Source organism: Ursus maritimus, unplaced genomic scaffold (assembly GCF_017311325.1).
Source record: "Ursus maritimus isolate PB19 unplaced genomic scaffold, ASM1731132v1 scaffold_1, whole genome shotgun sequence".
Taxonomy (NCBI): Eukaryota; Metazoa; Chordata; class Mammalia; order Carnivora; family Ursidae; genus Ursus; species Ursus maritimus.
The window spans coordinates 78,583,298-78,605,401 of NW_024423343.1; the positions used below are offsets into that span (position 1 = coordinate 78,583,298).

A 22,104-nucleotide genomic window follows, 5' to 3' on the forward strand; every position below is an offset into this window, starting at 1 on the left:
AATGATTTAATGGTGATCTTAATGTTCACTGAAATCACTGCAGAAATAGACATATTCAAGGTGAGTCAGCCTATTTGACTGCAGGAGAATTAGCAAATTTGGCTTTTTCCAACTGGAAAGAACTGTTCAGTCTAGAACTTTCCACCCCCTAGATGCCTAAAGGTCTCCAGTCCTATGTGGACTGAACAGGACATGTGGCAGGAAGAGAGGTCTAGGAGAGAGGTAGGACTTCACACAATGGTCTACACGCAGAGGGCGCTGGGGGGTGGGTACAGTGTGCAGACTGTTTTCACAGATAGGATCTCATTTCATCTTCACTCCCACTCCACCAGCCAGTGCTTAGCATCTCAATTTCATTGCAGACATGTTAAATTAGTTGACTTGCGTGCGATCATGCCCTCAGGGAGAGGTAAAATCAGGGCCTGAGTCATCTCTACTGACCCAAACTCCCCTGGAGCACACAGGACAGAGAGCCTAGGACTGGGACTTCAGAGACACCAAAGTTAAACATTTGTATCATCAGCGTCGGTTGGGGGAGAGGCAGCAGAGTGCCAAACAGACTCCTTTGGACTAAGTAAGGATAAGTTTTAAAATATCATTTGTAAATTACATTCTACATATATATATATATATATTTTAAGATTTTATTTATTTATTTACTTATTTGAGAGACAGAGAGAGCACGAATTGGGGGGTGAAGAGGGGGAAGAGGCAGAGGAAGAGGGAGACTCCCCACTGAGCAGGGAGCCCAATGCAGGGCTCGATCCCAGAACCCCAAGATCACAACCTGAGCCGAAGGCAGACGCTTAACGACTAAGCCACCCAGGCACCCCATGTTCTGCATACTTTTAATGTACATGCCACCAGTCTAGAAAATTTTTCACTAGTGCCTCTCAAAGTATCTGGCCTAGAGCCGGGGTCAAAAAATATCTGTTGCACAAATAAACATCACATACTCTTACAGTATCTTTCAGGGGGAGTTTCGAGCTGATCAGAACATAAGAATGGTAAAAAGTGAGATTTTGATGTCCTCCAGCTCTCCCTGAATTCATCACAGGGAATTCGTTTTTTGAATGAATTCCCCCCAAAAGAAACCCTACTAGAGAAACACTAATCTACTATGTGCTGGTTCACAAATTACATTTATTAGATCATAACTAGCATCTAAAAAAAATAAAATGTGATCGAGTAGAATGGATATCAGAGTGTGGGGTGCCTGAGTGGCTCAGTCAGTTGAGCATCTGACTCTTGATCTCAGCTCAGGTCTTGATCTCAGGGTTGTGAATTCAAGCCCCACATTGGGCTTCACACTGGGTATGGAGCTTACTTAACAAAAAAAAATTAAAAAATTAAAAGACAAAAAAACAAAAAAAAAGGAGAAAATGTCAGAGCAAATCACACATATTAAACATACTGCTTCATAAATCTATTATTTCAGATTTATGATGTCAAGGGTATATCTTGGATTTCTTGGTAAAATGCATCATGGTGTCATAGTTTAAAAAAAAAATTGAAAACTGCTGCTACCGTGAAAACATCCCCATCACAGAACTCTGGAATAGGCTAGCTTTCCATAGGGTGACAATTATCAATAACTCAGTCCCAAATGGTTGTTAATTTTTAGCTTCCTAGGTTCCTACTGACTTTTCTTGTGGCTATGTACAATCACCTGGAGTCCCCGAGAGTTCCAACAAGACAAGATGACAATGATGCTAAGAGAATCACCTCCTTGTTCTCTCTTTGAGGGCACTCTCAATCCCTTTACCAAAACATTTGTCTGGATTTCTCTTTCCTCTTTGACTAAAACAGGAGAGATGTCAGCGCTGTGATGTTCCTGAAGGGGAGACGTCTATAAAAATGGTCCGACTGCTGTAGATTTCTTTGATGCAGCCAGTTACCCTATTGTGACAGCAACAGCTGGCTTTCAGGGCAGCCACTTCTAAGACTCAGGATTAAAGTCCAGGAGTGCCCCCACCACCACCACCAACACAGGGGAAAGCTGATGTGCCTCTCACTTGGCCCCTCTACTTCCTGGTTTGAAGGCTCAGCTCTGCATGCTCACAAAGTTACTCTCTGGGAGGGCTCCCCGAGAGCTCTCTTCCGGGGAATCTTAGTTTTATTATCAGGAAAAAGCCAGGAAACCCACATGGGCTATAACCTCCAGAGGAAAGGTGTGAGTTTTGTCATCTCTGAACTCCCTGCAATGTACAGTAGGACTTTAGTACAAGCAACCTGTTACAGACTAAATCATGTCCCCACAAAATTCCTATGTTGAAGCGCTAACCTCCAATATTTGGACATAGGGCCTTTAAAGACCAACAGAGTCAAATGAAGTCATGAGGATGGGGCCCTAATCCAGTAGGATTGGTGTCTTTTCCTTATAAGGTGAAGAGAGACACCAGAGATTTCTCTGGATCTGAATAGGCCATTATTTTCTACCTTCAGAACTCACAGCAGTTTTAAGTAGCTATTTCGAAACATAAATGTTAAGAGAAAAGATCAGGTCACAGGAAAATATACACAGCATTTTTATAAATATTTCATTGATTCAATACCAAGCAAAATTAAGCAAACCAAAGAATGTCTGCAGTAAAACCATAAAGAATATTAGCTGGATGACAAAACCAAAATTTAAGAGGATGGCTTCTTCTAGAATGACAGCAGCTGTGACCAAGGGAATTTTACACATTAGTAAAGTGCCATTAGGGGGACGGTGACCTCATGGGTGTTCATTTTATTAGAATGTGTCATCACCTATTTTTGTTATATGCATTATTTTATATGTATTAAATATTTAACAATCAAATTTATAAAGATGTTGGAATAATATAAGATCCATTAGTTAACAGTAGTTATTCTGGAGAGAGGAGATATGGGACATTTCTACTTCCCAATTTTTACCTCCCTGTATCTTTTTAATTGTCCTAAAGTGTTTACATAATATTTATATTTCGAATAAAAAGTCAAAGAAAATTAAAGCAAGTAAAAAAAACCTATTGAACATTTGTGATTATTTTTGTTTTGTTTTATTTTCTTTCAAGATTTTATTTAAATTCTAGTTAGTTAACATATGGTGTAGTATTAGATTTAGGGGTAGAATTTAGTGACTCATCACTTGCATATAACACCCAGTGCTCATCACAAGCGTCCTCCTTAACACCCATCACCTATTTATCCCATTCCTCCCACCCACCTCCTCTCCAGCAACCCTCGGTTTGTTCCCTACTGTTAAGAGTCTCTTATGGTTTGCTTCCCTCTCTGTTTTTATCTTATTTTATTTTTCCTTCCCTTCTTCTATGTTCATCTCTTTTGTTCTTAAATTCCACATGAGTGAAATCATCTGGTATTTGTCTTTCCCTGATTTAGTTTGCTTAGCCTAATACTCTCTAGCTCCATCCATGTTGTTGCAAATGGCAAGATTTCATTCTTTTTGATGGCTGAGTAATATTCCATTGTACATATACATCACATCTTTTATCCATTCATCAGTCAATAGACATTTGGGCTCGTTCCATAATTTGGCTATTGTTGATTGGGGTGCATGTGCCCCTTCAAATCACCATTTCTGTATCCTTTGGATAAAGACCCAGTAGTGCTATTGTTGGGTTGTAGGGTAGCTCTATTTTTAACTTTTTGAGGAATCTCCATACTGTTTTCCAGAGTGGGTGTGCCAGCTTGTGTTCCCACCAGCAGTGTAAAAGGGTTCCTCTTTCTCCACACTCTCACCAACATCTGTTGTTTCCAGCTTGTAATTATTTTCATAGTTTCTTTTATCTTCCCTCCCTCTTCCATTTTCCTGAGTAATAAGCTAGGAAGAACAACTGACCATATTTAAGAAAAATGTACTGATTAGTCTAAAATAATTTTGATCCTCAGACCCTATGGCTAAGTATTGATTTATTACATATATTACACAAAAACTCATTTGAAATATAAGCTTCAGCTGGAATTAAACCACACTCTTGAAATGAAAATAACAGCTATGGGATTATAGTAGTAATTTAATCACTCTACAGTCAGGTTATTAGGAAAATGCCAGACATCCAAAAAAGAAATTCTCTTATTTCTTTTCCTTTCAAGACAATTTAGGTAAATTACAGACATTTACCTTTCAGAGCTAAGGACCATCAACAGAATTGTAAGTATAGTTCATTTATTTTAATGTCTTCAATTTAGAATTTCTTGGACCTTCTTTCTTTATGATGCTAGTTTTAAGTTCAAATTAAAATAATTTTGTAACTCTAATAATTTGCAAATCAAGAGAAGAGTGTTTTGTGTGTGGCATTATGTTTTACCTGAAGGGGATATCATTTGAAATCGATCATTTCTGTACGTAACGAATTTCTAATTTCTTTCCTTTTTGGCTCTGCCAACTAAAGAGCTGAATAGAACAAAACAGAGTTTGGATATTCAACACAAAAAATTTTTATTTTTTGGAAAATGGAACTATTTTGCAAAATCTGCCTCAACCTTAAAGGTGTTTATTGCTCAATAAACCTTGAGCACTGGTCAATCACTTCTCAGTTGTACTATCATTGTGTGTGTATGTGGACACCTGCACACACGTGTCTGTCTGTCTCTCTTACTAGACAGTGAGTTGGTTGAGGGTGGAATAAATAGATTGTGTTCCCTAAGGAGTGCCTGTATATAGTTTGGTCCAATTATGATGAATTTCTCAAAAGAAACATGTTAGCAGCTCCTTTCATGGTCAGGTAGGACTTACAGGGACAGGTAGAGAGGGACAATCAGACCAAATATAATCATAAAAATGAGACAATAAGTACCAGAAGAAATACCCCTTTACTTAATTTATTCATTCACTCACTCATTATTTTAGATCATCCTGGAGGTCCTATCCGATGCAGCGAAACAAGAAAAAAGGAGTAAAAAGTATATGTTGTGGAAAGAAGGAAACAGAATTGTCATTCCTTGAAGATGAGAAAAGTTACCTTCACGATGCACCTTTTAAAATCTAATCACAATTCTTAGAAGACAGCTTTCTAATATGGTTGAATGTACCTATGGATTTAGAAATCCAAGCAGCAGACATAAATCTCTCCACTTTTAAGACACAGAAGAGCAGGGTGGACACATGCTTTTATTAAAAAAAAAAAAAAAGATTAAAAAAAAAAAAAAAGATTAAAAAAAAAAAAAAAGATTAAAAAAAAAAAAAAAGATTAAAAAAAAAAAAAAATCTTAAAAAAAAAAAAAAAAGATTAAAAAAAAATCTAATCACAATTCTTAGAAGACAGCTTTCTAATATGGTTGAATGTACCTATGGATTTAGAAATCCAAGCAGCAGACATAAATCTCTCCACTTTTAAGACACAGAAGAGCAGGGTGGACACATGCTTTTATTAAAAAAAAAAAAAGGCAACATAATCCTTTTCTCTGTGGACAGATTCATGTAGATTAAGAGTACACTAACACATCCCGAAGTTGAACCGACAATATCTCCTAGCAAATGCAACACACCCTGAGAACACTTGCATTGTGTTCTATGGAATACCCCGGAGTGTCTCTCAGAGGGACATTAGAGCAATAGAAGACCTAATTCTGACCTTCATACAAAAATCCGGTATCAGTGCAAGGAGCAAGCAACAGAGAGGAAACAAACAAACAAACAACCCTCCACTTTCAAGAACAGCCCAGGTTATAGCTACCTTCTACAGCAGTTCCCAAAATTAAGTCTCAGCCCAGTGGGTTGCTAATGGTAAAGACCAAGTAAACAAAACTAAGAGTGCTTATTCACTGCAGGATTGTTGATGAGAGAGGGGGGTGGTCTCCAAGAGGCAGAGAATGTGAGCAACACTTCCTACATTTAATTGACAACAAACCCCTTTATCAGGGAATAACTCAAAGGACTTGTACCCCAGAGCAACTCTAATTTAGAAAATGCTGTGCACATGGACATTCTCAACTCCTGTTAGGAACCAAAACGTAGGTGGCAACACAGCAAATGGCTAAAAGCAAGGATTCTAGGGCCCTACTGCCTTCGTCTGAATCCTAGGTCCACAGATTACTTACACCTATGTGACCTTGAGCAAGTGACTTAACCTCTCTGTGCTCTAGATTCCTCCTCTGTGGAATGCAGAGAAGGGTAGGACAATAGTAGTTACCTCTTAGGGTGGTACCGGGGATTAAAGTAAATGGATAAACATAGGGTAGGGCATTTACATAAGTGTGTGTTAAGTAAAACAGATTTTGTTAGATGCTGTCACTACTGTGTTAGAATTACAATCATTCTCAAGCAGTTGGGGAAGAGTATAACTTCACTCGTCTAAGAAGAAAATTACTCTCCATCAAACGGATGCATAAATGTGAGAAGAGCAGTAACACATACGTTGTCTGTAGTTCTGCCAACCAAGATACTCTATTTCTGATATTTGTACTGAACACACTGTTGCCTAGGGTTGTGTTTGTGATAGGATGGGGTGGGGACAATAGAATATAAAAAAGAGGCTATCCTTAACTTTAAAAACATTAAGGAATTTTCTCTAAATACAGTCCTAAACATCCAAGTGGAAAAGCACGTTCTCTCCAGCATCCCATACTCACTTTCCAAGTAAGTTACATCTTCTGGAAGGAAATTTAGTGCTGAAGAAATTCTGCCAGAATTAAACCACTTTAGAGGGCTGTTTTCCATCATCTCTTCCCTCAAATAGGCAAGACCAAAAGCCACGAGACTACTGTTGTACACTGAGGAGCCTTTGACATGGGCAATATCCCAAATTAAACAGTCCTCACCTACAATGCCAAAGTCTTCCCGGCAACTTCCATACCATCAGAAACACATTATGTTAAATATTGCTTCCGTTATGTATAATTCCATCAAAAATTAATTCATTGCCAAATAGGACACGAATAACCCCAGAGGCTGTAGAAATTGGTCTCACAGAAAGCATTGGGATAATATTTAATAAGATCAAGTAAAGTGTTCACAGCACTGGGTCCAGTAAATCCACTTCTGGAGAATGCATCCTCTAGAAACAACTCAACAAAAGAAAACACCTCTGTGTCTGGGGATGTTCACTAAACCATCACCCAGAGTAATGGGAAGCTGGAGATCTGAATGCCAACAACACGAGAGGGGTTAGCAATCTGATCTATCAGCCCAGCCGGCACTTAAATCATCACTGAAAATCATAACCATGAAGATATTACACAAGGTAGAAATCATTTATGAAGTAAGCTTAGGTACAAAGAAAAAAAAAAGGCAGAATTGTATATATCCAGGGTTGGAAGCAACATTTTTTGAAATGTTAAGTGTCAATGAGGAGAGGGAAAAGGAGGATATAAAAAGTAAACTGGTGGGGCGCCTGGGTGGTTGCAGTCGGTTAAGCGTCTGCCATTGGCTCAGGTCGTGATCCCAGAGTCCTGGGATCCAGCCCCACATCAGGTTCCCTGCTTAGCAGGGAATCTGCTTCTCCCTCAGCCTCTGCCTCTGCTCCGCACCACCCCCACCCCCTGCTATGCTCTCTCTGTCAAATAAATAAATAAAATCGTAAAAAAAAAAAAAAAGTAAACTGGATGATGCAGGGTGGTGAGATTAGGGCTGGTTTTGTATTATTGTGCTTTCATGTTACCATCATGGCGTTTCTGCCATTTACAAAGGAGGAAAAATCAAGCCTGTGCCAACCCAGACAAAAAGGGACACGAGGGGGGTGGGAAAGAGATTTTCCAGCACAGAACCAACTCCCTCTCCAAAGAGCTGTGCGGCCTTCACCTGCAAGATGACCTCTCCCGCACAGATGCCAGGACAAAGAGGCACCTGCGAGCGACCGGGACTGCATTTCCAGGCTTTCCCACAACAGCGCCTCCTCCCACCAGCGGGCCTCCTACTGCGCGCTTTTGTTCCGCGGGGTGGAGGGACCTCATTAGGAGGCGCCCGTGCTAAAGGGAAATGCATTTCCAGGACCAGAGGTTTCGTCATTCCTAGCATTAGCGACAGATGCCGAGAGAAGGTAAGTGGCAGGTTTACGGTGGAGGTGGAGGTAAAAAAAAAACCCGCCTGCCGGGGCGGCCGAACAGGACGGCTGTGGGGGGCGCTGGGCAGCAGGGCAGCATCATGACATTCTTCAAAGACAATGCACCGTGTCACCTCTAGGTGTTCCCAGTGTCACCCACTGCAAGCGCGTCACAGCCTGCTGTTGTTAATGGCCAGTCCTTCATTATAGGACACGGGGTGGGCAGTTCCTCCCGCAGCTCCGCGGGCAACACTCAATGTCACAATACTTGTGAGCGAGCGGGGAGTGATAGCAGAGAGACGGAGCGGGCTACGGCACAGATCTTTTCCCAACACTGTTCAAAATGGAAATCCCTAAAGCAGCTATGTAGAACTGCAAAATAACTTAAAGAAGCAAATTTTACACGTGCGAAGTAGATCCTGCCCCAGCGTCAAGGTAATGATCAATGGTCCCTCTGCAGAGGTTTCCCTGAATGCAACTGGAGGTGCTTTCTCTCTCATAACTCCAGCAAGGTTTTGTTTTCTCTTCTCTTTGGACACTCCCAGCATGCTAATTTTTTTTTTTTTTTTACTTGCCTTCTTTTCTTGGATTATATATATGGTTATGGATGGCAGGGATCTTGACTTACTTGGCTAGCACACAATAAGCCCTCAATACACCAAAGTGGAACTAAAATTAACAAATACAGAAACAGTATGACAGCATCAAAATATTAGTGCAACGCTATCCAACAGAAATGCAATGCCAACGAAGAATGCAAGCCACATACATTACTTTAAATTTCCTACTAGTCACATTTTAAAAAGTAAAAATAAAAAGGGAGAAATCGTTTTATTAATGTTATTTAACCTAATATATCCAAAATACTATCATTTCAAAATGCAATGAATACACAAAAATGAGATCTTTTATATTCCTTTTTTTTTTTGGTACTGTCTTTAAAAGCCAGTGTAAATATTACCTCTACTGCACATCCCAAATTGGACCAGCCACCCTGCATGAGCTCACTAGCCACACAAGGCTAGCGGCTTCCATACTGGACAGCACAACAATACCGCGAAGTCCAAAAACTTTACTTTTACTCTTTAGAAAAGGAAACATTTTTCATAGTTATAAAGAACTCACTTAATTTCAAGTTTTCCATGAATGTATATATTCCCTCTTTACATTTGCTTTTTAATAGAACTAAAGAAGTATTAAATAGATACGTATTTTCCCCTTTATAGGCCCTTTTGGATAAACGTCTAGACCAGAAAATACAGCTTAAAACAGATCTTCAAGCCAATCTTTATCAAGAGCCATGTTTATTAAGAAACATTTAACAAACAAATGAACAAGCAAGCGTTGTTCCTCTAGGATATAGTACTTTGGGTGTTTCTTCCCCACTTGTTTGAACACGTAATTAGTAGGTTGTGTTGTTTAGTAATTATTACCAAAGAGCTAAACGCTTCCTTTCTAAAGTCTACTTTCCACAAATTTTATATAAATAAATCATTAGTTAGGAGGTTTTGATGCTGAAGGATGACATTAGTACAAAGGACCCAGAAAGCCAGAAGCCTCCCCCAACAGTCAGCCCCTCCTACGCGCTGGCTGGGTGAGTTTGCTCAAGTATCCAGGCACCACTGGGCTAGGGTACCAGCACCCATCATCCCGATACCGAACCTGGCCAAGCAAGTAGGCTTACATGGTCTTTCTACTGTCCTTATCTCACCACCCCTCCATCCGGCAACCCAACCTCTTCTGGACCTTGAGACCAGCCCACCTGGGGGTGAATCTGTGGACCCAGCCTAACTTACCCACTGAGCAGCACGTGGAGAGGAGACAGAAAAACAGCTCCTGGAAGCCAGCCCAGGAAGCCAGACCCCGCAGAGGTCAGCTCACCACAAAGGCCAGCTACAGGAAGGAACTGACCGCCTCTCATGGGATCCTGCCCACCAGTGACCAGGACCAAGACAGGTCTGGACGCTCACCAGTCAGAATGGAATTTGTTCCTCTCTATGAGGCAGGAGGCAGCTATGACAGAGGAGCAGAAGTCCCTTCCCCCAAGACTATCCAAAGTTTCTGATGTCACATGGAGTTGTTATTTAACCAGGTTCCCAGATGAAAATCAATAATCTCTGGGGAGTTAGGTGCCAGACAGTTGCTCAGAAAAAAACTATGATATAACGTCCTCAAAGAATTGAAGCAGATTGCTCTTCATTTCCTCATGAGGCAAAACGAAACCTGGAAATGAGAGAGACTGCTCTGTGAGAGGGCCTGAGAAAGGAAGAGTCCCAGAGATGTGTCAGGCCAGAATTGTGTTGCCAGGATCTTTAAATAACCGGCTTCTAAAGTAGTATTATTGATTGGCAGTTCTTAGAACCATACACTGCCGTCTAGGAAGTTAAAGCATAAATTACTGGGATTTATTTTTTATTTTATACTTTTTCTCCAACGCCATCTCCCTTCAAAACTTTTTTCTTTTTTTAAATTTTATTTTATTTGACAGGCAGGGGGAGTGGCAGGCAGAGGGAGAGGGAGACGCAGGCTCCCCACGGAGCAGGGAGCCCGACGCAGGGCTAGATCCTGTGACTCCATGATCATAACCTGAGCCGAAGGCAGATGCTGAACTGACTGAGCCACCCAGGCGGCCCCAAAGCTTTTTCTATTGTAAGTGAGAAAAGTAATAAGAAACATAAAAAGACAACTACAAACCTTTTTCCTTAAAGTATTATGTTGCAGTGAATTCTGTTCTCACGTATATATTTTTCCCTTCTGCTCTGTTGGATTTATTTTCCAATATTCAATTCACATCAAGGACAGGTATCCGTTGACTGAAAAGATAATAACTACTAATACACCTAGAAACACCTAAAAGAATTGCTGTAAAGGTAGTTGATACCAATCTGATAAGGGTGGTACTAAGCTCAGAAGACAACTGAGTGATACACTTGCCTGCTTTCGTGATGTTTATACGAGCCAACTAAAGCCAGGGGGAAAGCAGCAGGGAGAAGCTGTAACACATCGAGCTCTTTAAATAGCTTTCCTGGGTGACACCGCACTGCTGGCACTGGTTTATTAGAGAGGATAAGTGGGACGTGACCATTGTTAAGGGAGCTAGGCTGGAAATCCTGATTAGCCTGATTGCCCTGTGTGTGTTTCTACCGTCCCAAATGACTCCATAGCAAAAGCCTCCTTTTCTTGTTTCAAGGTTGATTATCTATGAGCATTTCTTTTTCTCCTCACTTACAATCAATAGCTCCTAGTATTCTGATTTGAGCACAGCAGGTGCAGAAGAAATTTATGAAGCAATGGGGGAAATATGAGTATCTGACATGAACGAATTGCTCATATTTTAGTTGTGATAATATTATTGAGGTTTTAAAGGAGAACTGATCATACATACATGTATATATACACGTGTGTGTGTGTATGATAGGTTAGGGATAAAATACTGTGAGATTTCACTTTAAAACAATCAGGTGATTTGGGGAGGAAAGTTTAGGAGAGTACACAAAAAAATAAAATTGGCCATTTGTTGACGGTTAAAACTGGTTGATAGGTTCGTGGGGGTAGATTTTGTTATTCTTCCTACTTGGTGCATGTTTGGAATTTTATACAATAAGTTTCTTGAAAGAGTACCTAATAATCAGAGGTGAAGGGGGGGCAGCTCTTTCTAGGGCTTTTTTGACATGGCTATTTTATCGCTTCTCAACTTACCACCACCCAGAAGGTATCACAGGCCTTTCAATATTAGCACCAAGAAGAAAGGGCACATCCACCCTATTTTTCTTTAAGACTACAATCTTGGTCTCTTTCTCTGCCTCAAGAGAGAGAGTTAGCTTTTGATCACCTCCAAGAAACAACATCCTTTAGGATATTGAAACTGACAAGAGCCAGCCTACAAAACCGTATGGTTTATATGAGAAGTCTGAAGGCATTGCCGTATTCTAGATCTATGGCTTAACAGTGCATGACAGAGCACGTACTCTTGGTAAGAATTTAATGTAGTTCAGGGATGAAAGGATGCCTTATGAGACAGACTGGCAGCAATTCCAGCTGGTAGGCAAAGAAGTGAGAGTATAAAGCAGGACAATTTACCATCTCTGAATTGCTCTCTCTCAAAAACTATGGCTGCCTTAAAATCATCTATAGCCTGTTACCCAGCAATCCCAATTCTGGGGATGTATTCTAAAACAACAATCAGGCATGTGCACAAAAAGCTGTGTGCACCAATGTTTATCACACCTTTGTAACAGAAAGAAAAACAAGCAGAAAAATCCAAATGTCTAAGACTAGGAAATGATTAAAGTATTGATTAGATATATAATAGAATTATATGCAACTTTTCAAAATGCTGATATCTGAAGTATACCATTAAGCAAAACAGTGGGTTTCAAAACAGACTTTTACAAAATCCTAATCCTATTTACAAAATCCTACAAAGTATGGTGTTTTATAAAATGGAAAATTGCTGGGATATACAATGAATGTTAACAATGGTATTTTCTGGTTCATAGAAAGTATTTTTTTACACCTTCTTCATGCTTTTCTGCATGGTCTGAGTATTTTTGCAATGAGCATGGAATATGTCAGAACACTGAAAAAGCTATTTCATTCAAGACAGTAACAATAAAACTATGAAGATGTCCAAAGTAGGAAAACAAGTTATCAGAGCTGGAGAGAGGTCAAGGTAAAAATCCAAGCAAATAACTCCAGGCTCCAAACATCTAACAGCTTAGGATGGTCAGCTTTCTTCTATTTCTTTCAAAAGACATCTGGTCCTGACTATCTACTCTGTTCCAGGCACTGTTCCAGGCCTTGAAGATGTTAAAAAAAAATGGCACACGTTTCCTTCCCTCAAAGGATTTTCAGTTTCTTGGAAGAAAGGACACATATACCCAAATAAATGAAACACAGTGCTGGGGAGGTCATTCGGGAGCTACCCATGGATAAAGGGTGCACAGGAGGAAGAGTCTAACCTGGCCAGGTTGAGGGGCAAGGTGCTGGTCAGAAAAAGTTTCACGGAAGGCACTAATGGGTTGAGATTCTGAAAGCAAATGGATGCTTGCCATTTAACTACACTTTGAAGACAGTTGTCCCAGGCATGTGGGATGTGAGCAGCTGGGGTAGGGCAGGGGACACTTAGAGCCTAATCATTTCGGGGAATAGACACGCAGATGGAACATGGGGTAACGGGGTGAGGTCAGGAAGGCAGGGAGGCCCCGAATACAGAAGGTCTCGAATGCCCACTGAATCATTTGGGTTCCAACTGACAAAGACTCTCTCCTTGACCAAACTTCAGCCAGGCACCTCTGAGCCCTCTTCTCAACTGGGCCTTGACCTTAAACTTCCATGTCTGTCCCTGAAGAGTCCAGGGTTAGCAAGAATCCTGTTAGGTCAGTTTAGCAAGAACTCCCCTCCCCTTGATGTCCTTTAAGTAGCTGTCCATTTACCCACCCACCCACCCCTGCAACCTGCTCCCCTTGTATTTGGAGTTGAGCCTCACTTCTCTCCCCCATTGTGATAGTACTGATACCTATCACAATCATCTTCCTTCCTATTTTTGCAAGTGTCAGAACAATTTTTTTCTTTTATACAACCTGAGGGTACCAGGGAAGCTATGAACGGTCTGGGCTTTCCCAAGATTAGTCAGTCTGACAAAAGCACAGAGAAATAACCCCTAGCGGGTGTTATAAAGCAGACAGTTTCTGAATGTCCGCTCTCTGCCAGGTACTGTGCACAGCACTCCGTGAGCAGCCACTCTTGTGATCATCACAATAACCCTACAAGGTGGAGAGTGATATTAGCCCTATTTCATAGGCCAAGAGGCTGGAACTTAGTAAAGTTTAGCAGTTCGTCCAATCCATGCAGCTAAGAAGGTGCAGAGCTGGAAGCTGGTCCTGGACTGTCTGACTCATGCCAGGTCCGCCGCTGGGAAGGAATCTAAAACTCCATGTTCTCCCACGCTGTCTGCACTACTGGCAGATAACCACACATGCAATAGTCAATCCCTATTGAAAGGAACTTGGTTGGCGTGCAGCAAATGGGTTAAGGGAGGAGCTTTCTCAGCCACAAAAAGAGGACCTTGTAAAAAAACCCCGAGAGAAATAAGGTGAAATCGGATCTGTCAATGGGGCTATATTTTCTTAACTCAAGAAAAACCATTAGGGAGCAGGTAGTTCTGTTTTCGCTTGTTTAATAAGTAGACACAGGTGAGAAATCTGAGGCAGGGACTAAAGGGAACCCAAAGGTGGGGGAGGTTTGCTATTTTAAATGGGGGAGTAAAGCCAAGAATGGAAAACATTGTCATTAAATAGGGGAGTTGGGCCAGACAAGCACAGGTGGAGGCAGAGAGAAATCCCCAGTGATACCCAAGTTATTTGAGGCAATGCAGAAATTGGCTTTTATGGAGACCTGATTCCACAAAGGGAACAGGGAAGAAGAAAGCTGCAATCAAGGTACACTTACTAAGCAGCTAGACAACTACAGGGAAGGAGGCAAAGACCCGTAAAACACACACACACACACACACACACACACACACACACACTTTCCTATACACAATCATTGCAAGTAAAAGGATCAGCTGATATAGTCTATAAATAAACAGACCATGAGCTCTGCCTTCATGGATGGTTAGGAATTTCACAATAAGATGAAAAAAGAGGCTATTCCAAGCAGGAGAAGGAAGTGAACGAATGCCTAAGAAATGGACATGCAAAAAGGGTGTTCAGGGGATAGAGTTAAGGGCAGTAATTTTGGGGGGCAAAGCTAATTCTGAAAAATGAGAAAATTACAAGGCAAATAGGAAACATGGGAGATAATTAGCATTTATCGAGCATTTTCTCTATGCTAGATGCCCTTTTGACCACTTCATTTCATTTCATTCTAACGGCTCTGTGAAATAAGTAATTATATCTCCATTTTAAATATGATCAAACTGAGGCCCAGAAAAGCTAAGCAACTTGAAAAACAGCCCCATAGCTAGTTAGTGGATCCACACTCCATTCTGTCTGACTCTCCCTGCTGCCTCTACCAACCCCATTCATTTAGGAAGCACCGACTGTGTGCTCACCTCCAGCAGAGAGTGGCCTCATGGGCACACGTGAGATTATAGCTACTCTCTTGTGCTCACTCATCCCAAAGTTTCAGAGGGTATATTTACTGGAAACCACGCATTGTCAAGTGATGTGAACATCTCTGAATTTAGGGCACAGAGAATGAAGGACTGATCTATCTCGACACTACTGAACACTACTATCAGTCTTCACTTAGACAAAGTGACTGAATAAACTCTTTAAAATCCTAGCTTAAAATATTACTTTTAGGGAGGAATACAAAAGGGTATAACCACTCTGAAAAACAGTTTGGCAGTTTCTTAGAGTTAAACACATAGTTAAATATGATTGGTATAATCTTGGGTATTTACCCAAGAGAAATAAAAATTTACCCTCACACAAAAACCTAAATGCAAAGGCTTATAGCAGCTTTATTCATCATCATTCCAAACTGGAAACAACCCCAGTGTCCTTCAGTGGGTGAATGGGTAAACAAACTGTGTTATATTCATATGATGGACTACCAGTAAGCAAATAATAATAATAATAATAATAATAATAATACACTATGATACATGCAACAACAACATAAATCTCAAAGTTCTTAAGTAAAAGAACCAAGGCTCAAAAAGATCCTTAATATGTGATTCCAATTTTGTGACAGTCTGGAAAAAGCAAAATTATAGAAAGGAAGAGGAAGTGGTTGTCGGGGGTTAAGAGAGGGGAGAAGGTTTGACGACAGAGGAGTAGCATGAGGGCTTTTTGGCCGGGAGAGGAGGGGGAGGCATGTAAATGAAACTATTTTATATCTTGAGTGTGCTGGTGTGTGGTAGGCAGAGCAATGGCCTCAAAAGATGTTCACACTCTAATTCCTTGAATCTGTGAATACGTGAATGCTACAGGGTAAAAAAGACTTTGCAGATGTAATTAAGGTTACTAATCAGCTTACCTTAAAATGGAGAGATGATGCCAGATTATCTGGGTGGGCTCACTGTAATCAGATGGGCCCTTAAAAGTGGAAGGGGGAGGCAGAAGAGTCAGTAAGAGAGACATGCCATGGAAGTTGTAGGGGAGATGTGAACCATGAGAGGGACCAACCTGTTGCTGGTTTTTAACTTGGAGAAGGGGGCCACATGACTAGGATCTGGGAGTGGCCTCTAGAGGCTGAGAACAGCCAGGCCTGACAGTCAGCAAGGAAACAGAACCTCACTCCTACAACCATAAGGATTCTGCCACCAACCTGAATGAGCAAAGAAATGGATTTTCCCCTAGAACAGAATATGGCCCTGCCAATAGCTTGCTTGGTCTTGACCTTATGAGACTCTAAACAGAGAAACCAGCTGATCTGATGGATTTCTGACCTATGGAAACTGTGTGATAATTAACTTGTATAGTTTTAAGCCTTTAATTTATAGTTATCCATTAACAGCAGCAAAAGAAAACTAATACAGAATTGTTATAGAACCCTGTACTTGTCAAGGCCCCTAGGATAGAACTATAGCCCCCCAAAAAGTGATTTTACTGTGTATAAATTTAAACTGAAAATTGTTTAATGTTCTTGCTTTTAAAGACCATTACTACGGACAAAAAGAAAAATTTTAGCCATATTTCTTCACTTCTTTAGTCCTTAATCTCCACAGTAACTCCAGCTTGGAATCTAGTCTCTGCCCTGATCCTTTCTTGCCCAACCACTACCCACAACTAATCTAAGTTCCCACAGAATGAGGCCACTTTCTATGCCACTGACCAGCTCAGAGCTCATGGCTAATGTCAAATAGGTCAGAACTTACTGCTTTCCTAGGACTTTGAACAAGAGGAAAGCCCCAAATGAGGAAACTGAAGAGTCAAAGTCCATTTCAAAGAACCTTACTGGGAACCTTCCAAAACAGAGAATTTCCATCATTACAGATACATCAAAACCTATAATCAGAGCCCAAAGTAATGGCTGACTCACCAGGACTTTTAGCAGCTCATGGAGAAGTACTTCAAGAAATGCTATAAATCCAATATTTTCCTCTGAAGAATTAATTTATGTGGAGTCCCTTTTCTAATCACTAGATCATCCCCACCCTCCACTTCCAGCTCACCACCACTGTCAATAGCTTTCCTAATTTTTAACAAAGCAAAACGTAGTACTCTCCCAATTCTCTTATGGCATTCTGCTGTCTTACCGGGACTGCTCAAAGGAATAGTGCTTCCCTTTAAAACTGGTTTTTTAACTACTCCCCGAAGCCTACAGCCAATTAAGAGCCCACAAAATAAGTTAAATATACCAAAGTGAAGATTTCTAGATTCAACAAAGAGATCAATAAATTCTTGTTAAGCGCTTTCTGTGGGCAAGGCCCTGGGAAGTACAAAGAAGTAAAACATAGATGGTCCTTATCTCTACACATGGCTTACAATGTCATTAGACATATGATAAAATTAGTAACAATCTAAGACAACAAAGTTACAAGATTGTATATAAAATAATGCTACAGAGGTTCAAAGTGGGGAGAGACTGTGACTGGGGTGCTCAGAGAAAGAAAGCTTTGCAGAAGAGCTGAAAATAAAATGCAGGAATGGTAGAGATGACTCTACCAAGACAAGACATTTTCTTAAAAAGACAAATATAGAATCTGCAAAATCTCCCTCTTAGTATATATCTCCATAAAAATCGAACAGAACACTTTAAAGGGGAAAAAAATGACCCTGGTTTAAAAAAAAAAAAAAAAAAGAATTTCTGGGATTCTGAATTTAGACTAACAGCTAACTCTCCAGAAATTCATTTTTTACATGTATATGTTGGGAGTGCAGATGACTGACATTTCTGGATGAGTCTGGCCTTCTTTGGTCCCCACAATCTGCGCCTCTACAAGCCAGGAAAGAAATGCTCACCTAAGGCAGTCTCCACCTGCAACTGAACCCTATGGGCTGGATGCAACCGAATTGACTTGGGAGCCATTCCACTCAGTGTACAAAACATGATACAGGCTGCTAGAATGGTCATTTCCTCTAGTTACACATTATTAATTAGGAATAGGAAAGGTCCTGGCACATGCCAACCCAGTCCCAATATCTTCAGCATCTGACAGTCTTCTGTTCTGTATGCACTCTCACCAAAAGATGTGTAAAACAATGTTCATAGCAGCTCTGTCCATAATAACCCCAAAGTGGAAAACAAATGTCTACCCACAGTTGATGGACGAATAAACTGTGGTACATTCATACAATGGGATACTACAGAACAAAGGAGATGAGCAAACTGCGGCTACACACCACGACATGGATGAATTTGACAAGCATGATGCTGACTGCAAGAAGCCACGCACAAAAGCATACTATATGGTTTTATGTACATACAGTTTATTAAAAAAAAAAAAAAAGCTAACCTATGGCATTAGAAGTCAGAAAAGTGGTTACCCTAAGGCAGAGGGAGCTAGTGACTGGGAGGGACCCTAATGGGACTCCTGGGGTCCCCAAAATGTCTGTTTCTTGGTCTGACAAGTGGTTACAAGGCAGTAGTTACTTTATAAAAGCTTTATTAAGCTGCACCCTATGATAACACTTTTCTGTATGACTGCTTTATTTCAATAAAAAAACTTATCTTAAAGAAAATTCAAAACTGTTGTATTAAAGGATTATAGTAAGATAATCAAAATTTTCACTTTACAGTTGAAGGGTTACATGCATATTCACATCCACAATTTTTTGCTTAAGTTACTTATTTTATATAGTGACTCTGTTTTAATGTATTTAGTCAATATCATATGTATATTTAGATGGGAAATAAATATAGTTCTTAGGATCTCTGCCTTGCACACAGATAAAGAGGATGATTTATTACTCTATTTCACTAGTCTTGGTGTATCACTCTTAGAAGACTGAGAAAGAATAGGAAGAGGAGAAGGAGAAAAAGGGGGGGGAGGAGGAAGAGGAAGATGGAAAGGAGGAAAAAGAAGGAGGAGAAGGGGGGGAAGGGGAAAGAGAAGGAGAAGAAAAAACAACCTCTCCAGTCTTTTCCTTAAAACCTTTGGGGGGAAAAAATAGGGTCACCAGAACACGTTCTAGTGCTGCATAATTATTTGTTTAAAAAACTGTTACAAGGTAAGGGGCAGGGACTAGATGTCCCCAGTAACTCCCACTCTATCTAAACCACAGCCTGGCTGGGGAAACAGCAAATCAGACTGTAGGCTGATCCCAACTGAGAGGTGTAACCCAAACAAGCTACTATCTGCCCCATGTGCTGGCTGCAGATCCCATATCTGCCATTAAGTATAGAATTCTCCTCCTTGTCAATAATTGTAGCATACATCTTCTCTTCAAATTAACACTAAGCAGAGAGAAAAGCCCTCTGTCCTGCCCTCATAGGTCAGCTCTTAGAATAAATGCCAATCCACATAGCATTTGGAGGTCACGGTTTTCCTAGGACTGTGAAAATGGGGAAAGGAGAAGAGGCCTTCAAGGGGAGCTGCCTTTCTAAGGGAGGTAAGGGATGAAGCCCCTGGGCAGCCAGAGCCTTGCCTCGGTTACCCTTTCGCGGAGAGCGCCCGCCTACCGATTCAGCTAGCACCTGCTAGTCCCCTGGGCCCTTCGCAGGGACTGCGGCACCTTGGTTTACGAAGATGCTGGGGGCTGCTTGGGCCGGCAAACGTCAGCCTCTAGTGCTTGAGAAAGGCTTGGCTCATGCCGGCAGAGACCCTCGATAAACTGTCACCTGTCAATCACTTGACCTAAATACACCAGCCACTGGGGGAATCGGAAGGAGGGGGTAGCCCGAGCATGCTCAGTAATCGGGATGACATCACTTAATCAATGCCGGGAACGAGAAGGCTGCATCAGCAGCCTCGAGCAGGCTGCCAGGAATATGTCAGCGGGGATCGGGAGGCTCCCATTAACTCGGTCCCTCCCCACGCGGCTCGCATACAAAGAGGGCACCGTCAGCTACACACGCTGGGGACAACTGAGGGTGAAAGGGCGGGGTGCGGGGGGGAGGCTGGTTTATTTCATTTGACATACCGCTTTAAGAACTAAAACCCAATGGTATTCCCTGCCCCCACCAGCAGCCCGAGCTGCAGAAAGGGAGCCAAGTGGGGGGAGGGGAAGAAGGGAGGAAGGGAAAGGTAGGAAGGGAGATCAAGGGGGAGGGGGGAAGGGGTTGACCGAACCACACAAAGTAACTTCTACTCCTGGCAGAGAGGGGCTATTTGGCTGCGTTCCGGGCCCTCTAGCCCCACAGATGTGGGCACACAGCCTACTCTCCACCCAGTGCGAAGCACATCCGAGGGTCTGTGGACACCAGGTGGGGGGTCGCCTCACTGGGGAAGGGTCAGACCCGGAGACCATGTCCAGGGCAGCCTAGGTTAAGAGGAAGCAGAAGATACACCAGGCCTTCCCGGGGACACCAAGGCCACCAGTGTTCCCCACAGCCCCCCCCCCCCCGCCTTCTGCACGCAGGGCAAGGTGAAACGCCGTGGGGAGCCGTGTCTACACGGCGTGGGAGCTCCCAGCCGAGGCTAGGATTTTTCCAGTACCTTGTTACCTTTTTTTTTTCCCCTAAGGCCATAAGAAGAACAGGTAAAGTGTTCGATAAATCGAACTGATGCCTGGAATCATTTGTGGGCTGCAGAGATCATACTTTAAGGGGAGCCTGGGCACCCCGCTTGAGGGTAACGCGTGCACTCTACCCACGCGGCGTGGCCAAGGCGGGGAACAATAGGCCCACTAGGGCCCCCACCCCGACAACAATGGCGGCGCCGAACCCTTCCTCGCCCCCCACCTCTACTCTTGCCACCTGGGCCCGCCCCGCCTCCCCCAGTCGCCCCTCCACCGCCCGGGAGCCAACTATAGGGCATGGGGGAGGGGGTTTCTCTTCAAGTCTACGGGAGAGGGCAGCCCTGTGGGGGATGTCCGAAGGGGCGGCCAAACACCTCTGCCGTCCGGGGCGTTCGGGCGCCCGGCTGCTGCGCGAAGCAGCAGGGGAAGCCACACGTCCCGGACACTTACCCCAATCACCACGGTCTCATCGCCTTTAAATTTGGGGATGAATTTGTCCCCTCGGAGAATCTCCGCTTCGTTGAGGGGCCGGAACCGGCACATCACTTTGATGCTGCATTCAGCTGGATCCGCCATCTCGGCCGGCAGCAGGGAGGGGGCGCGGGGATGGGTGGGGGGCCGGGGCTCAGCAGGACGAGGGAGGAGGCCACGAACCGCACCGCCTGCAGCGAGGCCGCCTCCTGCAGCCTCCGACGAAGCTTCTCAGCAGGTCATCGCGAACTCGGTGGGCTGGGCAGCTCCGGCCGCTCCCAGACCGGGTAGGTTTCTATCTGCCTCCGGCCCCTTCAGCTGCAGACCTGACTTCCCTGGCCTTGTCCTGGCCCGGCGCGGCGCTCCAGGCCCACCTGCCCGCGACCACGCGGCCGGCGGACTAGGCGATGCGCAGGGAGCGAGCCTCGCCCGGCTCAGACCTCCCGGGCTCCTGCGCGCTCAGCCATCCTGCATCAGCACCAGCGCGCTCAGCCGCCTCCCCGGCCCGCCCCTTCGCCCCGCCCACCTCCGGCTCACCCCGGGAGGGTGACGTCACTGCGGAGATCCACCCCGCCCTCGCCCCGGCTCCGATAGTGGAGCATCCTGGGACTTGTAGTCTCTTCACCTGCCAGTAGAAGGACTAGGGTGTTACTTAGAGTTGGCTTTCGGGGACAGCGGTGGTACCACAGATGCCACCTCTGAAAGCCTACAGTTCTGGTCTGGCTGCCCAGGTCAAGAACAGGGTGGAGGTCATATCCAGCATTCTCAATTAAAATCTCTATATAAACCAGGTCTATCATCTCTACATCTTTTCAAGATCTCCAAGGAGAAGCAGGCCCTTAAGACAATGTCCAGCAGAAACGTTATGGAGCATTTTCTCTGTGCTGAACGGTTTTGCAAGAGTTGTGAGGAAATCAAGGGGAAAATGAGATTTGCATGAATATTTGAAGCCATTATTCCCCAAAATGCCTGCACATACCAGTTCACAACATATTTGGGTCAGGGACTGCTTTAATATCTGACGAAAGCTGAGGACATTTTCCATAACAAAACCCCAAAACAAACTCATACACACCCATAGATTTTTCACG

General features: G+C 42.9%; 1 protein-coding gene across 1 annotated transcript in view; it reads right to left on the bottom strand.

The window, feature by feature from the left end:
- KIF5C (kinesin family member 5C) overlaps positions 1–21,518 on the bottom strand; it is a 148,912-nt gene extending 127,394 nt beyond the window's left edge. The window contains exon 1 of the mRNA XM_040645119.1: positions 20,993–21,518. Coding sequence (XP_040501053.1) covers positions 20,993–21,118 — 126 coding nt within the window. The 5' untranslated portion in view covers positions 21,119–21,518. The remainder of the gene's footprint in view (positions 1–20,992) is intronic.
- Positions 21,519–22,104: the final 586 nt, after the last annotated feature.